The following is an 18,215-nucleotide window of genomic DNA, read 5'->3' as shown; positions in this document are numbered from 1 at the left end:
AACATGATCTTCACTGGAAAAACGAAACACCTTAAAGGGGAGGGTCAGTTTTGTGGCGTTAGTGAAAAAAGAACTAAAAACTAGTAAAAACTGGTAATATTTGTATTTGTTGAGATTATTAAATAAATAACGTGAAAATAAGGAAAATTATTTTGGACTGAAATTGTGTGATTTTAATTTGGAAGAAAATTGTAATGATTTTGTCTAAGGAAGAGGAAACTTCCTTATATACTTGCTAATATTGAAAATTGTCTTCTTTACACTCTTTTCTTTATTTAAGAGTGTCTTGTTTTGACTCTTTCTATACTCTTTCTATAGAAAAGTGTCTTATTAGATTCTTTTCTATGGAAAAGTCTTTCCTTTAGACTCTTTTCTATAGAAAAGACTCCTTTCTATAGAAAACTGTCTTCTTAAGACTATTTTCTATGAAAAAGTGTTTTCTTTAGACTCTTTTCTAAAAGTGTCTTCTTTAGATTCTTTTCTATAGATAAGTGTTTTCGTAGACTCTTTTCTATAGAATACTGTCTTCTTAGAAGTGTCTTCTTTACAATCTATTCTATAGAAAATGTCTCCTTTAAACTCTTTTCTATAAAAAAAAAAAATGTCTTCTTTGTACTCTTTTCTATAGAAAAGTGTCTTCTTTAGAGTATTTTCTAAAGAAGTGTCTTCTTTAGACTCTTTTCTATAGAAAAGTGTCTTCTTTAGACTCTTTTCTATAGTCTTCTTTAGAATCATTTCTTAATGTGTTTTTTACACCCTTTTCTATAAAAAAAATGTCTTCCTAGAAATGTCTTTCTTCAGATTCTTTTCTATAGAAAAGTGTCTTCTTTAGAGTATTTTCTATAGAGTCTTTTCTATAGAAAAGGGTCTTCTTTAGATTCTTTTCTATAGAAAAGTGACTACTTTCGACTCTTTTCTAAAGAAAAGCGCCATCTTTAGATGCTTTTCTATAGAAAAATGTTTTCTCTAGACTCTTTTCTATAGATAAGTGTCTTATTTAGACTCTTTTCTATAGAAAAGTGTCTTCTTTAGACTCTTATCTATAGACTACTTTCGACCCTTTTCTAAAGAAAAGCGCCATCTTTAGATGCTTTCTATAGAAAAATGTTTTCTCTAGACTCTTTTCTATAGATAAGTGTCTTATTTAGACTCTTTTCTATAGAAAAGTGTCTTCTTTAGACTCTTTTCTATAGATAAGTGTCTTCTTTAGACTCTTTTCTATAGAAAAGTGTCTTCTTTAGACTCTTTTCTATAGAAAAGTGTCTTCTTTAGACTCTTTTCTATAGAAAATTTTCTTCTTTAGACTCTTTTCTACAGACAAGTGTCTTCTTTAGACTCTTTTCTATAGAAAAGTGTCTTCTTTAGACCCTTTCTATAGAAAAGTGTCTTCTCTATACACTTTTCTATAGAAAAATTTCTTCTTTAGACTTTTTTTCTATAGAAAATACTACTTTCTATAGAAAACTGTCTTCTTTAGACCATTTTCTATGAAAAAGTGTCTTCTTTAGACTCTTTTCTATAAGTGGTTTTCGTAGACTCTTTTCTATAGAATACTGTCTTCTTAGAAGTGTCTTCTTTAGACTCTTTTCTATAGAAAGGTGTCTTCTTTAGACTCTTTACTATAGAAAAGAGTCTTCTTTAAACTCTTCTATAGAAAAGTGTCTTTAGATTTTTATAGATAAGTGTCTTTTTTCGACTCTTTTCTATAGACTATTTTCTGTAGAAGAGTGTTTTCTTTAGACTCTTTTCTGTAGAAAAATGTTTTCTTTATACACATTCCTTTTTGGAAGTGTCTTCTTTAGACTCTTTTCTATATAAAAGCGTCTTCTTAGACTCTTTTCTAAAGAAAAGAATCTTCCTTAGACTATTTTCTATAAAAAGTGTTTTCTTAAACTCTTTTCTATAAAAAAAATGTGTAAATCTTTTCTATAGAAAAGTGTCTACTTTATACTCTTTTCTATAGAAAAGTGTCTTCTTTTGACTGTTTACTATAGAAAAGAGTGTTCTTTAAACTCTTTACTACAGAAAGGTGTCTTCTTTTGACTCTTTTCTATAGAAAATAGTCTTCTTTAGACTCTTTTCGATAGAAATGTGTCTTTATTAAACCCTTTTCTATAGAAAAGTGTCTTCTTTAGACTCTTTTCTGTAGAAGAGTGTTTTCTTTAGACTCTTTTCTGTAGATAAGTGTTTTCATTACACATATTTCAATAGATAAGTGTCTTCTTTAGACTCTTTTCAAGGGAAAAGTGTCTTCGTTAGACTCTTTTCAATAGAAAAGCGTTTTCTTTAGAGTATTTTCTATAGAAAAGTGTCTTCTTTAGATTCTTTTCTAAAGAAAAGCGTCATCTTTAGATGCTTTTCTATAGAAAAATGTTTTCTCTAGACTCATTTCTATGAAAGTGTCTTCTTTAGACTCTTTGTCTTTATTAGACTATTTTCGATAGAAAAGTGTCTTTATTAAACTCTTTTCTATAGAAGAGTGTTCTTTAGAAGAGTGTTTTCTTTAGACTCCTTTCTGTAGAAAAGTGTTTTCATTATACATATTTCGATAGATAAGTGTCTTCTTTTGACTCTTTTCAAGGGAAAAGTGTCTTCGTTAGACTCTTTTCAATAGAAAAGCGTTTTCTTTAGACTATTTTCTATAGATAATTGTCTTCGCGTGTTCTTTAGATTCTTTTCTATAGAAGTATCTTCTTTAAACTCTTTTCTATATAAAAGTGTCTTCTTTAGACTCTTTTCTATAGAAAATGTCTTCTTTAGACTCTTTTCTATAGAAAGTATCTTCTTTAGACTTTGTTCCCTTTTTTATATACACTCCTATAAAGAAAAACATTTCCAACAACTAAACTTTCCCCCAATAGGGCTAATTTTGAATAAGTTTTTCAACACCTTTTTTTAACGCCCCTTGATATGTATGTAGATGTGCACATCTAAAGTACAAATAAATAAATCATATATTTTTAATACATTGACTAGTTATGATATATATATATATTTTTTTGTTATTTTATTAAAAAAAAAGAAAAAGTTTAAAAAGTTGGTGAGATTTGTGTGTGCGTTTTTTTTTTTTTCAATGGCGTTAATACTCGTAATAGTAATAATGTTAATAATAATGGCCTTAAATAATGTTTGTTTGTTTATTTTATGAAATGGTGAGACAATTTTTTTCGGTTTTTTGTAGTTTGTTAGAAAATAATATACTTTAATTACCAAGATATCTTTTTTTTTTATAATATCATGACATTTTCCTTTCAACAACTAAAAAAAGAAGTTTATTTATAAGATATAATAAAAAACTAGTATGTAGTAAGTATTTAATAAAAAGATGAACAGAAATTAAAAAAAATAATAATAATAACTTTCTCAGTTTCATATTTTATAGATAATTATGTAGTTGCATTATTAGTTGTGGCAACTGATTGGTGTTTTCCTGTGGAAAAGTCTTCCTTGGTATGTTTGCTAAAGAAAAGTGTCTGTTTTTAGATTATTTTCTATTAACAAGAGTCTTGTCTAGACTTTTTTTTTTAATAGAAAAGTGTTCTTTTTAAAACCTTAACTATAGAAAAGTGAGATTAAGATTATTTTCTATAACAAAGAGTTTAGTCTAGATTTTTTTTATAGAAAAGTGTTCCTTTTAAAACCTTTATTATAGGAAAGTGCCTTCTTTAGGGTTCTTTTCCCATAGAAAAGAGTCTTCTTTAGAAAATTTTCTATAAAAAATTTCTTTCTTAGAGTATTTACTATAAAAAAGTGTCTTGTTCAGAGAATTTTCTATAGAAGAGTGTGTTTTTTAATGACTTTTTTATACAAAAATGTCTTTAGAGTATTTACTATAAAAAAGTGTCTTCTTTAGGGATTCTCTATAGGAACTAACCTTCTTTAGACACTTTTCTATAGAAAAATACTTCTTTAAGGTATTTACCAAAGTATAACGTATTTACTATAGAAAAATGTCTTCTTCAAAGTATTTTCTATAGTAAAGTATGTTCCTTAGATACCTTTTTATAGAATAATATCTTCTTTAGAGTATTTACTATATTCTGTAGGGATATTCTGTAGAAAATAGTCTTCTTTAGACATTTTTGTATAGAATAAAGACTTCTTTAGAGTATTAACTATAGCAAAGTGTCTTCTCTAGAGAATTTTCTATAGAAAAGTTTCTCCTTTTGACTATTATCTATATAAAAGTGTTTTCTTTAGACTCGTTTCTAGAAACGCGTCTACTTAAGACTGCTTTCTATAGAAAAGTGTCTTCTTTGCAATTTTCCCAAGAAAATTGTCTCTTATAGTAGTAGGTTCTACTATAGAAATATATCATCTTTTGTATAGAAAATAGCCTTCTTTATATTTCTTTCTATATAAAACTGTCTTCTTTAGACTCTTTTCTTATAGAAAAGTATTTTCTTTAGATACTTCTAAAGAAAACCCGTTTCTTTACGTTCTTTTCTACAGAAGAGTGCCTTCTTTAGACTATAGAAGAGGGTTTTATTTAAACGTTTTTCTATGGAAAAGTATATTTTTATGTTCTTTTCTCTAGAAAATTTACTTCTTTAGGTCTCTTATAGACCCTATACTATAGAAACTTTTCTTCTATAACTCTCCTAAAGAAAATTATCTTCTTTAGATTCTTTTCCATATATAGATCCTATTCTATATACTAGAGTCTTATTTAGACTGTTATCTATATAAAAGTGTCTTATTTAGATTCTTTTCTATAGAAAAATCTTTTCTTTAGGCTTTTCTTTAGACTCTTCTATAGAAATGTAATTAGGCTCTTATATAGAAAAGTGTCTTCTTTAGACTCTTCTTAAGAAAAGAGTTTTCTTTAAACTATTTTTTTCTTGTCTTCTTAAGACTCTTTTAAAGAAAAGTATCTTATTTTTCTATAAAAAAAGGTTCTTCTATAGAAAAGTATCTTCTTTTGACACTTCTTAGGTGTTTTCTGTAGACAATTTTCTATAGAACTATGTATGTCTTTTATATAGAAAGAGTATGTTTTATATTCTTTTCTATATAAAAGAATATTTTCTATAGAAAAGTGTAATCTTTAGACTAAAGTATATTCTCTAGACTATAAGACTAGACTAGACTAAAAGTATATTCTCTAGACTATTTTCTATGAAGAAAATGTTTCTTTATGCTTTTCTATAGAAAAGCCTAGTCTTTAGATTCTTTTAAAGAAAAGTTGCTTGTTTTTCATAAAATAGTGTCTTCTCTAAACTATTTTCTATAGAAAAGTGTCTTACTTAGAGTCTTAAGAAGACTCTTTTCTATAGAAAACACTAAATTCTATAGAAAAGTGTCTTCTTTATGCATTTCTATAGAAAATTATCTTCTTTATACAATTCTAAAGAAATATGTCTTATTTAGACTATTTCCTAAAGAAAAGGAATCTTCTTTGGATTATTTTCTATAGAAAAGTGTCTTCTAGAGAGTGTGTATATAGAAAAGTCTCTTTTATAGTCTGTTTTCTATAGAAAAGTGCTTTCTTTACACGCTTTCCCAAGGAAAATTTTAACTTTTTGGTTGTTTTTTAATGGAAAAATGAATTCTTTGGTATTTTTTCTATAGAGAAGTGTCTTCTGAAGTATTTTGTATAGTAATGTAGAAAAGTAACTTCTAGATGCTTCTAAAGAAAAGTGTCTTCTAGACTCTTCATATATAAAAAAGTGTCTTCTTTAGATTCTTTTCTATAGAAAAATCTTTCCTTTAGGTTCTTCTTTAGACTCTCCTAAAGAAATGTATCTTCTTTAGAATCTTCTTAAGAAAAGATTTTTCTTCAATTTTCTATCGAAAATTGCCTTTTTAAGACTCTTCCAAAGAAAAGAGTTTTACTTAGATTCTTTTCTAAAGAAATGTGTCTTACTTAGATTCTTCTATATAGAAAAGTCTTCTTTAGGCTCTTATATAGAAAAATGTCTTCTTTAGACTAAAGAAACGTATCTTCTTTAGAATCTTCTTAAGAAAAGAGTTTTCTTTAAACAACTTTTTTCTAGGCTTCTTAAGACTCTTTTAGAGAAAAGTATCTAATTTTCTATAAAAAATGTTCTTCTATAGAAAAGTATCTTCTTTGGACACTTCTTAGGTGTTTTCTGTAGACAATTTTCTATAGAACTATGTATGTCTTTTATATAGAAAGAGTATGTTGTATATTCTTTTCTATATAAAAGAATATGTTCTATAGAAAAGTGTAATTTTTAGACTCTTTACTATAGAAAAGTATATTCTCTAGACAATTTTCTATGGAAAAAGTTCTTCTTTATGCTTTTCTATAGAAAAGTCTAATCTTTAGATTCTTTTAAAGAAAAGTTGCTTGTTTTTCATAAAATGGTGTCTTTTTTAAACAATTTTCTATAGAAAAGTGTCTTTCTTAGAGTCTAAAGAAGATACTTTTCTACAGATAATAATATATTCTATAGAAAAGTGTCTTCTTTATGCATTTCTATAGAAAATTATCTTCTTTATACTCTTCTAAAGAAATATGTCTTATTTAGACTATTTCCTAAAGAAAAAGAATCTTCTTTGGATGATTTTCTATAGAAAAGTGTCTTCTAGAGAGTGTGTATATAGAAAAGTCTCTTTTATAGTCTGTTTTCTATAGAAAAGTGCATGCATTTCCCAAGGAAAATTTTAACTTTTTGGTTGTTTTTTAATGGAACAATGAACTCTTTGGTATTTTTTCTATAGAAAAGTGTCTTCTGAAGTATTTTATATAGAAATGTAGAAAAGTAACTTCTAGATGCTTCTAAAGAAAAGTGTCTTCTAGACTCTTCTATAGAAAAGTGTCTCCTAGACTCTTTTATAGAAAAGTATCTTCTTTAGACTTAGTTCTATAGAACAGTTTTTGATTTAGACTTTTCTTTCTTCTACTTTTTTTATAGAAACTTGTTTTGTAGAGATTATTTTCGGTAGAGGAGTGTCTTTTAGAGACTATTTTCTATAGGAAAGCGACTTCTTGAGAACATTTTCTATGGAAAATAACTTCTTTAGTTTATTTTCTATAAAATGGTTTCCTAAGTAAAGATTCTGTACAATATTGTTGCTTGAAGTCTATGGCTGGGTTTATTACTTTTTTAACCCACTGTATTATATAATGGAATTTGACATGCTACTTTTGCATGCATTAATTAAATATAAAACTTTTCTTTTCATCTTCAATTGAATGTTATTATAACATTTGAATTAAATACATTTCTTTTAATAAATTAAAAAATAAATTACTTATTTAAGTTAAAATATGTGTGAATTTGGTTTAATTGGATGTGTTTTTTTTTTTTGAAATGTATGATTTAATTTTGGAATTTATGAAATTTTATTAAAATTTATCTGAAAGCCCTTAATATTTTGGGTTCTTCCATTCTTCTTACAATAGTTAAAAACTCTTTGTAGTATTATTAATAATGTTTAGGTTTTAGACACAAATTAATCATATTTAAACGTCCATTATATATCTGTGATTACAAGCAACAACAGCCTAAGTTGAAAAATAAGAAAATCATAGAAACTTAACAACAAAATGGCTATTTTTAGGTTCATAGGTAGTAACATTAATTTCTAGATAATGGCGAAATGTTCTTAAGTCAACTTAGGAGTTTATAGCTTGTGATCAGAGATTTCTATGTCTCTTAGATGTAATCGTTTATAATGGTTAATTATGATTTTGTTGTTTGGTATCATCATAATCATGTTAACATCAATGCTTTCCATTTCATTTTCAAAAAAAAACATTTCTTTAACGTTATTTTTGCCGCTTCTTTATATGAATTTCTGTTGTTGTTATTTCACGTCTTTAAAACAAATTTTAATGTATTTATTGATGGTGATTTTGATATTTTGTATTGAACATTATTTCTGTTGTTTGTTAGTTAATGTTTTTTAATATGTGTTAAGAAAACAAAAAAAAAAAACAAAAAAAAAAAAAAAAAAACTACACACCACGTTTAAAGTGAAACTTTTTTGTTGAAAATTGTAAACGTTCCAATTTTTTTTTTCAATCGTTCGTTCGTTTATTGTGTTAAATTCAATTTCTTACGTACGTAAATCAATTAAAATTTATATTTTTGCCATGTTAAATGCAATTAATATTAAACTATTGTCAACAGAAAAAAAACCATAAATATTTTTTAAGTAATAAGTTTAAATTGATTAAAAGTTGAGCAGTTCCGCTATTGCTATCGAGTGAATAAACTTTTCGATAAACAAGTGTCTAAGAAAGACACTAGGAAAGAGCCTAAAGAAGAAAATTTTCTAAAGATGGCAATTTTGTATTAAAAGAGAATAACTTTTCTGAACCCAAGAGTCTAAAGAAGACACTCTTTCTAGACAAAAGTATCTTCTCTAGACTATTTTCTATAGAAATGTGTCTTCTCTAGACTTTTCTATAGAAAAGAGTGTAAAAAACACACTTTTCTATAAAAGAGTCTAAAAAGAAATTTTCCTATAGAAAAGAGTCTAAGTAAGACACTTTTCTATAGAAAAGAGCCTAAAGAAGACACTTTTCTATAAAAAAGAGTCTAAAGAGGATACTTTTCTATAGAAAAGAGTCTAAAGAAGACACGTTTTATAGAAAATAGTTCTTCTTTTCTATATAAAAGAGTCTAAAGTTTAAAAAAGACACTTTTCTATAGAAAAGAATCTAAATAAGACACTTATCTATAGCAGAGTCTAAAGAAGGCACTTTTCTATAGAAAAGAGTCTAAGTAAGACACTTTTCTATAAAAAAGAGTCTAAAGAAGACACTTTTCTATAGAAAAGATTCTAAAGAAGACACTTTTCTATAGAAAAGAGTCTAAATAAGACACTTATTTATAGCAGAGTCTAAAGAAGGCACTTTTCTATAGAAAAGAGTCTAAGTAAGACACTTTTCTTTAAAAAAGAGTCTAAAGAAGACACTTTTCTATAGAAAAGAGCCTAAAGAAGACACTTATCTATAGAAAAGAGTTTAAAGAAGACACATTTCTATAGAAAAGAGTCTAAAGAAGACACTTTTCTATAGAAAAGAGTCTAAAGAAGACATATTTTATAGAAAATAGTTTTTTTATGAAAAAGTCTTTTCTATAGAAAAAAGTCTATAGAAGACACTTTTATATAGAAAAGAGTTTAAAAAAGACACTTTTCTATAGAAAAGAGTCTAAGTAAGACACTTTTCTATAAAAAAGAGTCTAAAGAAGACACTTTTCTATAGAAAAGAGTGTAAAGAAGACACTTTTCTATAGAAAAGACTCTAAATAAGACATTTATCTATAGAAAAGAGTTTAAAGAAGACACTTTTCTATATAAAAGAGTTTAAAGAAGATACTTTTCTATAGCAAATGGTCTAAAGACGACACTTTTCTATAGAGTCTTTTCTATAGAGTCTAAAGAAGACACTTTTCTATAGAAAAGAGTCTAAAGAAGACACTTTTCTATAGAAAAAAGTCTAAAAAAGACTCGTTTCTGCAGAAAAGAGTCTAAAAAGACCCTTTTCTATGGAGTAGAGTGTAAAGAAGACACTTTTCTATGGAAAAGAGTCTAAACTAGACACTTTTCTATAGAAAAGAGTTTAAACTAGACACTTTTCTATAGAAAAGTTTCTAAAGATGATACTATTCTAGAAAAGAGTCTAAAAAAGACACTTTTCTATAGCGAAGAGTCTAAAGAAGACACTTTTTAATAGAAAATAGTCTAAAGAAGACACTTTTCTATAGTAAAGAGTCTTAAGAAGACGTTTTTTTTAGAAAATAGACTACATTTCTCTAAAGAAGAGCCTAAAAAAGACACTTTTATATAAAGAAGAGTCTAAAGAAGACACATTTCTATTGAAGAATCAAAACAAAACTTATAGAAGAGTAAAAAGAACGTTTCTATAGAAAAATAGTCTAAAGAATACACTTATATACAGAGAGGAGTCTGAAGAAAAACTTGTCTATAGAAAATAGTATAAGAAGACACTCTTCCATAGAAAAGAGTCTGAAGATAAAATGTTCTATAGTAACGAGTGTAAAGGAGACACTTTCCTATAGAAAAGAGTATAAAGAAGAAAATTTCTAAAGAAAATAGTCTAAAGAATGCACTATTATATAGAGAAGAATTTAGAGAAGAACTTTTCTATAGAAAATAGTCTAAAGAAAAAACCTTTCTATAGAAAAGAGATAAAAAACATTTCTATAGAAAATTGTTTAAGAAGTTACATTTATATAGAATAGTGTATATTTTTCTATAGGAAATAAACTAAAAAGACACTTTTCTATAGAAAAGAGTCTAAAGAATAACTTTCTACAGAAATGCATCTAAAAAATACATTTCTATATGGTATAGAAGAACTTGTTTATAGAAAATAAGCTAGAGAAGACTATTTTCCTTTTTAATATAGAATGTTAGATTACATTACATACGCACTTTTCTATAGAAAAGAGTCGAAAAATAGTCCAAAATATATATTTTTCTATAGAAATTACTCCTAAGAAGACAACTTTTTCTACAAGAAAAGAATTAAATAAGACAATTTTCTATAGAAAGGAATACACCTTGAAATTACGTGCGTATCTTTTCCACAAATAAGAAATTCTCTAGAAAACTGTTAACTCTTCGATGGGAAAGTAAAATTCTTTTAAATATTTCTCAAGCCGGAAGACAATTGCTTCTATTAGAAACTGAAAATAGTTTTTTTTTTGCACATTTTTAAAAAAATTATCATATGTGCAAGTGATGTAATCTTTACTAAAACATTGTCTATTTAAAGTACTTAATGGTTTCAAGCCGTTTTATTATTATTACTCTCGTCTTAATAATAATTTAAAAAATAAACAAAAAAAAAATGTTCTTAACAATTAACATAAATAGAATGAATGAAGTTTAACTTATAACTGAAAAAAATATACTTTAAAAACACAAGAATGAAGACGAATTAAAAAAATCACAGATACGTATAGTATTTTGCGTGCTAAAGTGTTGACAAAAGTTATTAACGTTTTAAATTTTTTTCCCCACAAATGACCTATAATCGGTAGTGTTACGTAGCCCGAGGGAAATGATGAAGTGATAGAGACAAAAGTGTGTAAAGAACATAATTTTTCTATAGACAACAGTTTAAAATTGCTTCAACTTCTAGTTGCTTCAAATACAGGCATATTTTCTATAGAATAACTGCTGTAATTATAGACAACTTTTCTATAGAAAAGTTGCTCTATCTATAGACTACTTGCCTATAGAAAAGTTGCTCTAATTATAGACAACTTTTCTATAAAAAGTTGCCTTATCTATAGATAACTTTTCTATAGAAAAGATCTATAGAAACAAATTTTCTATAGAAAAGTTTCTCTATCTATGGACAACTTTTTTATAGAAAAGTTGCTTTATATATAGACAACTTTTCTATACAAAAGTTGCTTTCTACATAGACAAATTTTCTATAGTAAAGTTGCTCTATCTATAGACAACTTTTCTTTGGAATAGTTGCTCTATATTTAGACAACTTTTCTATAGAAAAGTTGCTCTAATTATAGAAAACTTTTCTATAGAAAAGTTGCTCTAATTATAGAAAACTTTTCTACCGAAAAGTTGCTTTATATATATACAACTTTTCTATACAAAAGTTGCTTTATATATAGACAACTTTTCTATACAAAAGTTGTCTATAGATAGAGCAGAAAAGTTGCTTTATATATAGACAACTTTTCTACAGAAAAGTTGTCTATAGATAGAGCAACTTTTCTATAGAAAAGTTGTCTATATATAAAGCAACTTTTCTGTAGAAAAGTTGTCTATATATAAAACAACTTTTCTGTAGAAAAGTTGTCTATATATAAAGCAACTTTTCTGCTCTATCTATAGACAACTTTTGTATAGAAAAGTTGTCTATATATAAAGCTCTATCTATAGACAACTTTTCTATAAAATAGTTGCTCTATCTTTAGACAACTTTTCTATAGAAAAGTTGCTCTATTTATAGAGAACTTTTCTATAGAAAAGTTGCTCTATCTATAGACAACTTTTCTATAGAAAAGTTGCTTTATATATAGACAACTTTTCTACAGAAAAGTTGCTTTATATATAGACAACTTTTCTATACAAAAGTTGCTTTCTCTATAGACAACTTTTCTATAGAAAAGTTGCTCTTTCTATAGACAACATTTCTATAGAATAGTTGCTCTATATTTAGACAACTTTTCTATACAAAAGTTGCTTTATATATAGACAACTTTTCTATACAAAAGTTGTTTTCTCTATAGACAATTTTTTTATAGAAAAGTTGTTCTATCAATAGACAACTTAATAGTTGCTCTATCTTTAGACAACTTTTTTTATAGAAAACTTGCTCTATTTTTAGACAACTTTTCTATAGAAAAGTTGCTCGATCTATAGACAACTTTTCTGTAGAAAAGTTGCTCTATCTATAGACAACTTTTCTGTAGAAAAGTTGCTCTATCTATAGACAACTTTTCTGTAGAAAAGTTGCTCTATCTATAGACAACTTTTCTATAAAATAGTTGCTCTATCTTTAAACAACTTTTCTATAGAAAAGTTGCTCTATTTATAGAAAACTTTTCTATAGAAAAGTTGCTTTATCTATAGACAACTTTTCTGTAGAAAAGTTGCTTTATCGATAGACAACTTGTCCATAGAAAAGTTGCTCTATCTATAGACAACTTTTACATAGAAAAGCTGCTCTATCTATAGACAACTTTTCTATAGAAAAGTTGCTTCAACTATAGACAACTTTCCTATAGAAAAGTTGCTTCAACTATAGACAACTTTCCTATAGAAAACTTAATTCAACTATAGACAACTTTTCTATAGAAAAGTTGCTTCAACTATAGACAACTTTTCTATAGAAAAGTTGCTTCAACTATAGACAACTTTTCTATAGAAAACTTGCTTCAACTATAGAAAACTTGCTTCAACGAAGTAACTAAGAGATAAAATTTCCCTTAAAAATTTCTTCAGTGTATTTTTTCAAACTTGGCTTAAACGACAAACACCACAACAATAACAACAAATTAAATTATGTGTGGCAAGTGAAGATCAAACAAAACTAAATGTGAAAGAAAGCAAACAAAAGAGAAACAAAAAGCTGAAAAAGAAAAGACAAAAAAAGAAAACGTGCAAGAAAAGAAATCCAAAAAGAGATAAAGAGAAGTGTTAAGAAGACAAAAAGCCAAAGAAGTTTTGTTGTAGTATTAACAACATTTTTTTTTATACATATAGTTTTTTTGTTTCATTTTTATATTTTCTTTAAGCCCCAAGTGCTAAAGGAATGGTTAGTAATATTTGGATGGCCAGTCTAAGGTGAACTCTCGAGTAAAACGGTTTATTTTTTTAATAAAATAAAAAAAAATTGGTGGAACTTTTAACAACAAAAAATAAAAACATTACGGGAGTTAAGAAAAATTTTAAGAAAAAAAAAGTTATATAAAATATTACCAAAAATATATTTAAAAAACATCAACTAAGTAAAGAAAACTAAAAAGATTTTTAATTAAAAATTAATTTAATAAAAAAGAAACATACGTAAAAGTTTAATAAAATAATTTGAAAAATATATTATTTTAATTTATATTAAAATATATAATAAATCACAAAGTAAATTAAAAAATTTAATAAGTTAATTGTTTTTTAAAAAATATCTTTAACAAAATAACTCACAATACAATGGAATACCGGTGCTCGAGTAGATTAACAACCAAAGTAAGTGACCTCAATCAAGCCAGCAAAAGTTATAAATACAAAAAAAAAAATTTCGAAAAAATTGAAAATAAATGAAAAAGAAAAAAATATATAATAAAGTCAATTAAATAAAGAAGCTGTAAAAATCTATACAATAAAATTCCTTTATTTATTATGGTTTGGTCAAGACAGAGCTGCCAAAGGAAAGTTGTTTTTTTAACGATTTTGAATTTTTGAAATTTTGAGAAAAATTGCCCTAATTTGAAGTGTTTTTAAGGGTTTTTATCTTAAGTGTTGTGATCTATAGAAAAAGTGTCTGTAGACGTTGGAATTTCTCAATAGAAAAGTTGTCTATAATATAAAAATGTGATAAAAAGTAGCAGCAACTTTTCTATGGAAATCTTGTCTACGATAGAGACTAATTTTATGAAGAAAACTTGTCTAAAGTTGGGGCAACTTTTCTATAAAAAAGTTGTCTATAGATGGAGCAACTTCTGTATAAAAAAGTTGTCTGCAGATAGAGCAACTTTTGTATAGAAAAGTTGTCCACAGTTAGAGTAAATTTTCTATAGAAACGTTTTCTAAAGTTAGAGTAACTTTTCTATAAAGAAGTTGTCTACAGTTAGAGTAACTTTTCTATAGAAACGTTGTCTATAGTTAGAGTAACTTTTCTATATAGAAGTTGTCTACAGTTAGAGCCACTTTTCTATAGAAAAGTTGTCTATAGTTAGAGTAACTTTTCTATAGAAACGTTGTCTATAGTAAGACTAACTTTTTTATATAGAAGTTGTCTACAGTTAGAGACACCTTTATATAGAAAAGTTGTCTATAGTTAGAACCACTTTTTCTTTAGAAAAGTTGTCTATAGTTAGAGCAACTTTTCTTTAGAAACTTTTTTTAAGGTTTCGGCAATTTCCCTATAAAAAAGTTGTCTACAGTTATAGCAACTTTTCTTTAGAAAAGATGTCTATAGTTTGAGCAACTTTTCTATAGAAAAGTTGTCTATAGAAAAGTTGTCTATAGTTAGAGCAACTTTTCTATACAAAAGTTTTATAGTTAAAGCAACTTTTCTATAGAAAAGTTGTCTATCGTCAGAGAAACTTTTCTATAGAAAATATGTCTATAGTTAGAACAACTTTTGAATAGAAAAGTTGTCTATAGTTAGAGAAACTTTTCTTTAGAAACTTTCTTTAAAGTTTCGGCAATTTTCCTATAAAAAAGTTGTCTATAGTTTGAGCAACTTTTCTATAGTAAAGATGTCTATAGTTTGAGCAATTCTTCTATAGAAAAGTTGTCTATAGATGGAGCAACTTTTATATAGAAAAGTTGTCTATAGTTTGAGCAACTTTTCTATAGAAAAGATGTCTATAGTTTGAGCAACTTTTCTATAGAAAAGATGTCTATAGTTAGAGCAACTTTTCTTTAGAAACTTTCTCTAAAGTTTCGGCAACTTTCCTATAAAAAAGTTGTCTATAGTTGGAGCGAATTTTCTATAGAGAAGTTGTCTGTAGATAGAGCATTTTTTGTGTAGAAAAGTTGTCTATAGTTAAAGCAACTTTTCTATAGAAAAGTTGTCTATTGTTAGAGCAACTTTTGTATAGAAAAGTTGTCTTTAATTTGAGCAACTTTTATATAGAGAAGTTGTCTATAGTTAGAGCAACTTTTCTATAGAAAATTGTCTATAGTTAAAGCAACTTTTCTTTAGAAAAGTTCTTTATAATTAGAGCAACTTTTCTATACAAAAGTTGTTTATAGTTAAAACAAAAGTTGTCTATCGTCAGAGCAACTTTTCTATAGTAAATATGTCTATAGTTAGAACAACTTTTGAATAGGAAAGTTGTCTATAGTTAGAGCAACTTTTCTATAGAAAATATGTCTATAGTTAGAACAACTTTTGAATAGAAAAGTTGTCTATAGTTAGAGCAACTTTTGTATAGAAAAGTTGTCTATAGTTAGAACAACTTTTCTGTAGAAACTTTTCTATAGAAAAGTTGTCTATAGTGAAAGCAACTTTTCTTTCGAAAAGTTGTCTATAGTTAAAGCAACTTTTCTATAGAAAAGTTGTCTATCGTCAGAGTAATTTTTCTATAGAAAATGTGTCCATAGTTAGAGCAACTTTTGTATAGAAAAGTTGTCTATAGTTAGAGCAACATTTGCATAGAAAAGTTGTCTATAGTTAGAGCAAATTTCCTTTAGAAAATGTTTTTAAATATAGAGCTACTTTCCTTTAGAGAAGTTGTCTATACTAGAAATTACTTTCTAGAGAAATATTTACTAAAGTTGCTGCAACTTTTCTATAGAAACATTGTGTTTATTGAAGCAAGTTTTATATATATATAGAAAATGGCAACTCTTCTACCTTTCTTCTCTCTGTATACAATATCTCTTGAGTGTGAGTAATATATCTTTAGTCATGAATCCAATGTTTGTATGTCTGTCTGTCTGTCCCCTTACACATGTAAGTTGGTATATATGTATGTATGTATATATGTTTTGGATCTGTGTATATTTTTGTGGTTCTTGGAAATAAGCTTTATTTTTCTCCATGTTTTCTTGTATAGTTTTTTTTTCTCTTCATTTTACAAGTAAACATCGTGCAACAGCAGCATCCCAATAAAAATTGTTTAATGTTAAGAAAATACCAAGTTGCAACTTTTAATCAAACTTATACATAGATACTAAAACACACCAACACAAACACACTTGCTTTTATTATTACCAACATAAGCAGCTAATACTTTGCATTGTGTTTTGTTGTTGTTGTATTTATAAGAAACAAAAAAAAAATTGTATTTTAAAACCAGTATCTTAAATTGTGGCAAGTTCAGGTTCAAATATGTGTTGTTGTATTTTGTTTTAATGCATCTTGATGATGATCAATTTTGTTGTTTCAGTATTATATTTTGTGTGGTTTGTTTTTCGTAAAATTTTTATGATCGATCATAAAGTTGTAGTTTTTTTTACTTTTAAGAGGATTCAAAACAATTTGTTTAGTATTTAAGAAGTACAAAGAGTAGTTAAAAATACCTTATTTATCAATATTATAAAACATTTTTCAAGATTTGCACAAAAATTCTGCTTAAGAACGAACGTTTTTTTGTGTTACTTGTTTAAAGTTTGCTGCTTAAGTCTTTTGTTTTCATCAAGACTAAATATGGAAAATGTTATAAAATACAAACTTAATTTTTTTTTTCAAAATTCTTCCATTTAAACTAATATAACTTCTTAAGTTTTGCTCTAAATTTCCCTTAACATTTTATGTTTTTTTTTAAATCTTTTCAAATAAACTTTAAAAATAAAACTAACGGCTTGAATTTTAAACAAAAAAGCTTAAACTTTTTTTGTTGTTCTATTAATTTATTGATTGTTTACAATCGAGAGAAGAAGAAACGAAAAAAAAAAAACAACTTTAAACAAAACGAAATAACAATAAATTTTCTACTTAAAAAAAATATCTTTAGACAATTAAACAGAATAATAAAGACAGACCTAATTCGGCCTTAGAGGTGTGTAGTCGTCGTCAAAAACATGTGAATAACGCAAAGGTACAACATGTGAATATAAATTTAAGTAAAGAAAATAAAAAAAAACAGTAGTGGCTACTATCAGATTAACCCTTTAGGGCAAAAAGAGATCAGATTATAACTTTAGCAAATCACTAATACTGACTGGAGCTACTTCTTTATAGATAAATTGCCTACATTTCTATAGAAAAGTTGTCTACATATAGAACAACTTTTATATAGAAAAGTTGTCTATATAAGGAGCAACTTTTATATAGAAAATTTGCTGTTGTCTATATATACAGCAAATTTTAGATAGAAAATTTGCTGTTGTCTATATATAGAGCAACTTTTATATTGAAAAGCTGTCTATATATAGAGCAACTTTTATATAGAAATGTTGTCTATATATAGAGCAACTTTTATATAGAAATGTTGTCTATATATAGAGCAACTTTTATATAGAAAAGTTGTGTATATATAGAGCAACTTTTATATAGAAAAGTTGTCTATATATAGAGCAACTTTTATATAGAAAAGTTGTCTATATATAGAGCAACTTATATATAGAAAAGTTGTCTATATATAGAGCAACTTTTATATAGAAAAGTTGTCTATATATAGAGCAACTTTTATATAGAAAAGTTGTCTATGTATAGAGCAACTTTTATATAAAAAAGTTGTCTATATATAGAACAACTTTTATATAGAAAAGTTGTCTATATAGAGCAAGTTTTATATAGAAAAATTGTCCTTATTTAAAGAACTTTTCTATAGAAAAGTTGTCTATATATAGAGCAACTATTATATAGAAAAGTTGTCTATATATAGAGCAACTTTTATATAGAAAAGATGTCTATATATAGAGCAACTTTTCTATAGAAGAGTTGTCTATATTTAAAGCAACTTTACCAGAGAAAAGTTGTCCTTATTTAAAGCAACTTTTCTAAAGAAAAGTTGTCTATAGTTAGAGCAACTTTTGTACGATAAAGTTGTCTTTAGTTAGACCAACTTTTCCATAGAAAACTTGTCTTTAGTTAGAGCAACTTTTCTATAGAAAAGTTTTCT

The 18,215-nt window shown here is 26.2% G+C and overlaps 1 protein-coding gene across 1 annotated transcript in view; it reads left to right on the top strand.

The window, feature by feature from the left end:
• Positions 1–13,260: 13,260 nt before the first annotated feature.
• Positions 13,261–18,215, top strand: part of LOC119613394 — a 39,248-nt gene continuing 34,293 nt past the window's right edge. The window contains exon 1 of the mRNA XM_037969426.1: positions 13,261–13,665. Coding sequence (XP_037825354.1) covers positions 13,630–13,665 — 36 coding nt within the window. The 5' untranslated portion in view covers positions 13,261–13,629. The remainder of the gene's footprint in view (positions 13,666–18,215) is intronic.

This window comes from Lucilia sericata, unplaced genomic scaffold, assembly GCF_015586225.1.
Source record: "Lucilia sericata isolate MDLA Ls3-8-SP2 unplaced genomic scaffold, ASM1558622v1 Contig002103F_arrow, whole genome shotgun sequence".
Lineage (NCBI taxonomy): Eukaryota > Metazoa > Arthropoda > Insecta > Diptera > Calliphoridae > Lucilia > Lucilia sericata.
This window is presented reverse-complemented; position numbering and strand designations above follow the sequence as displayed.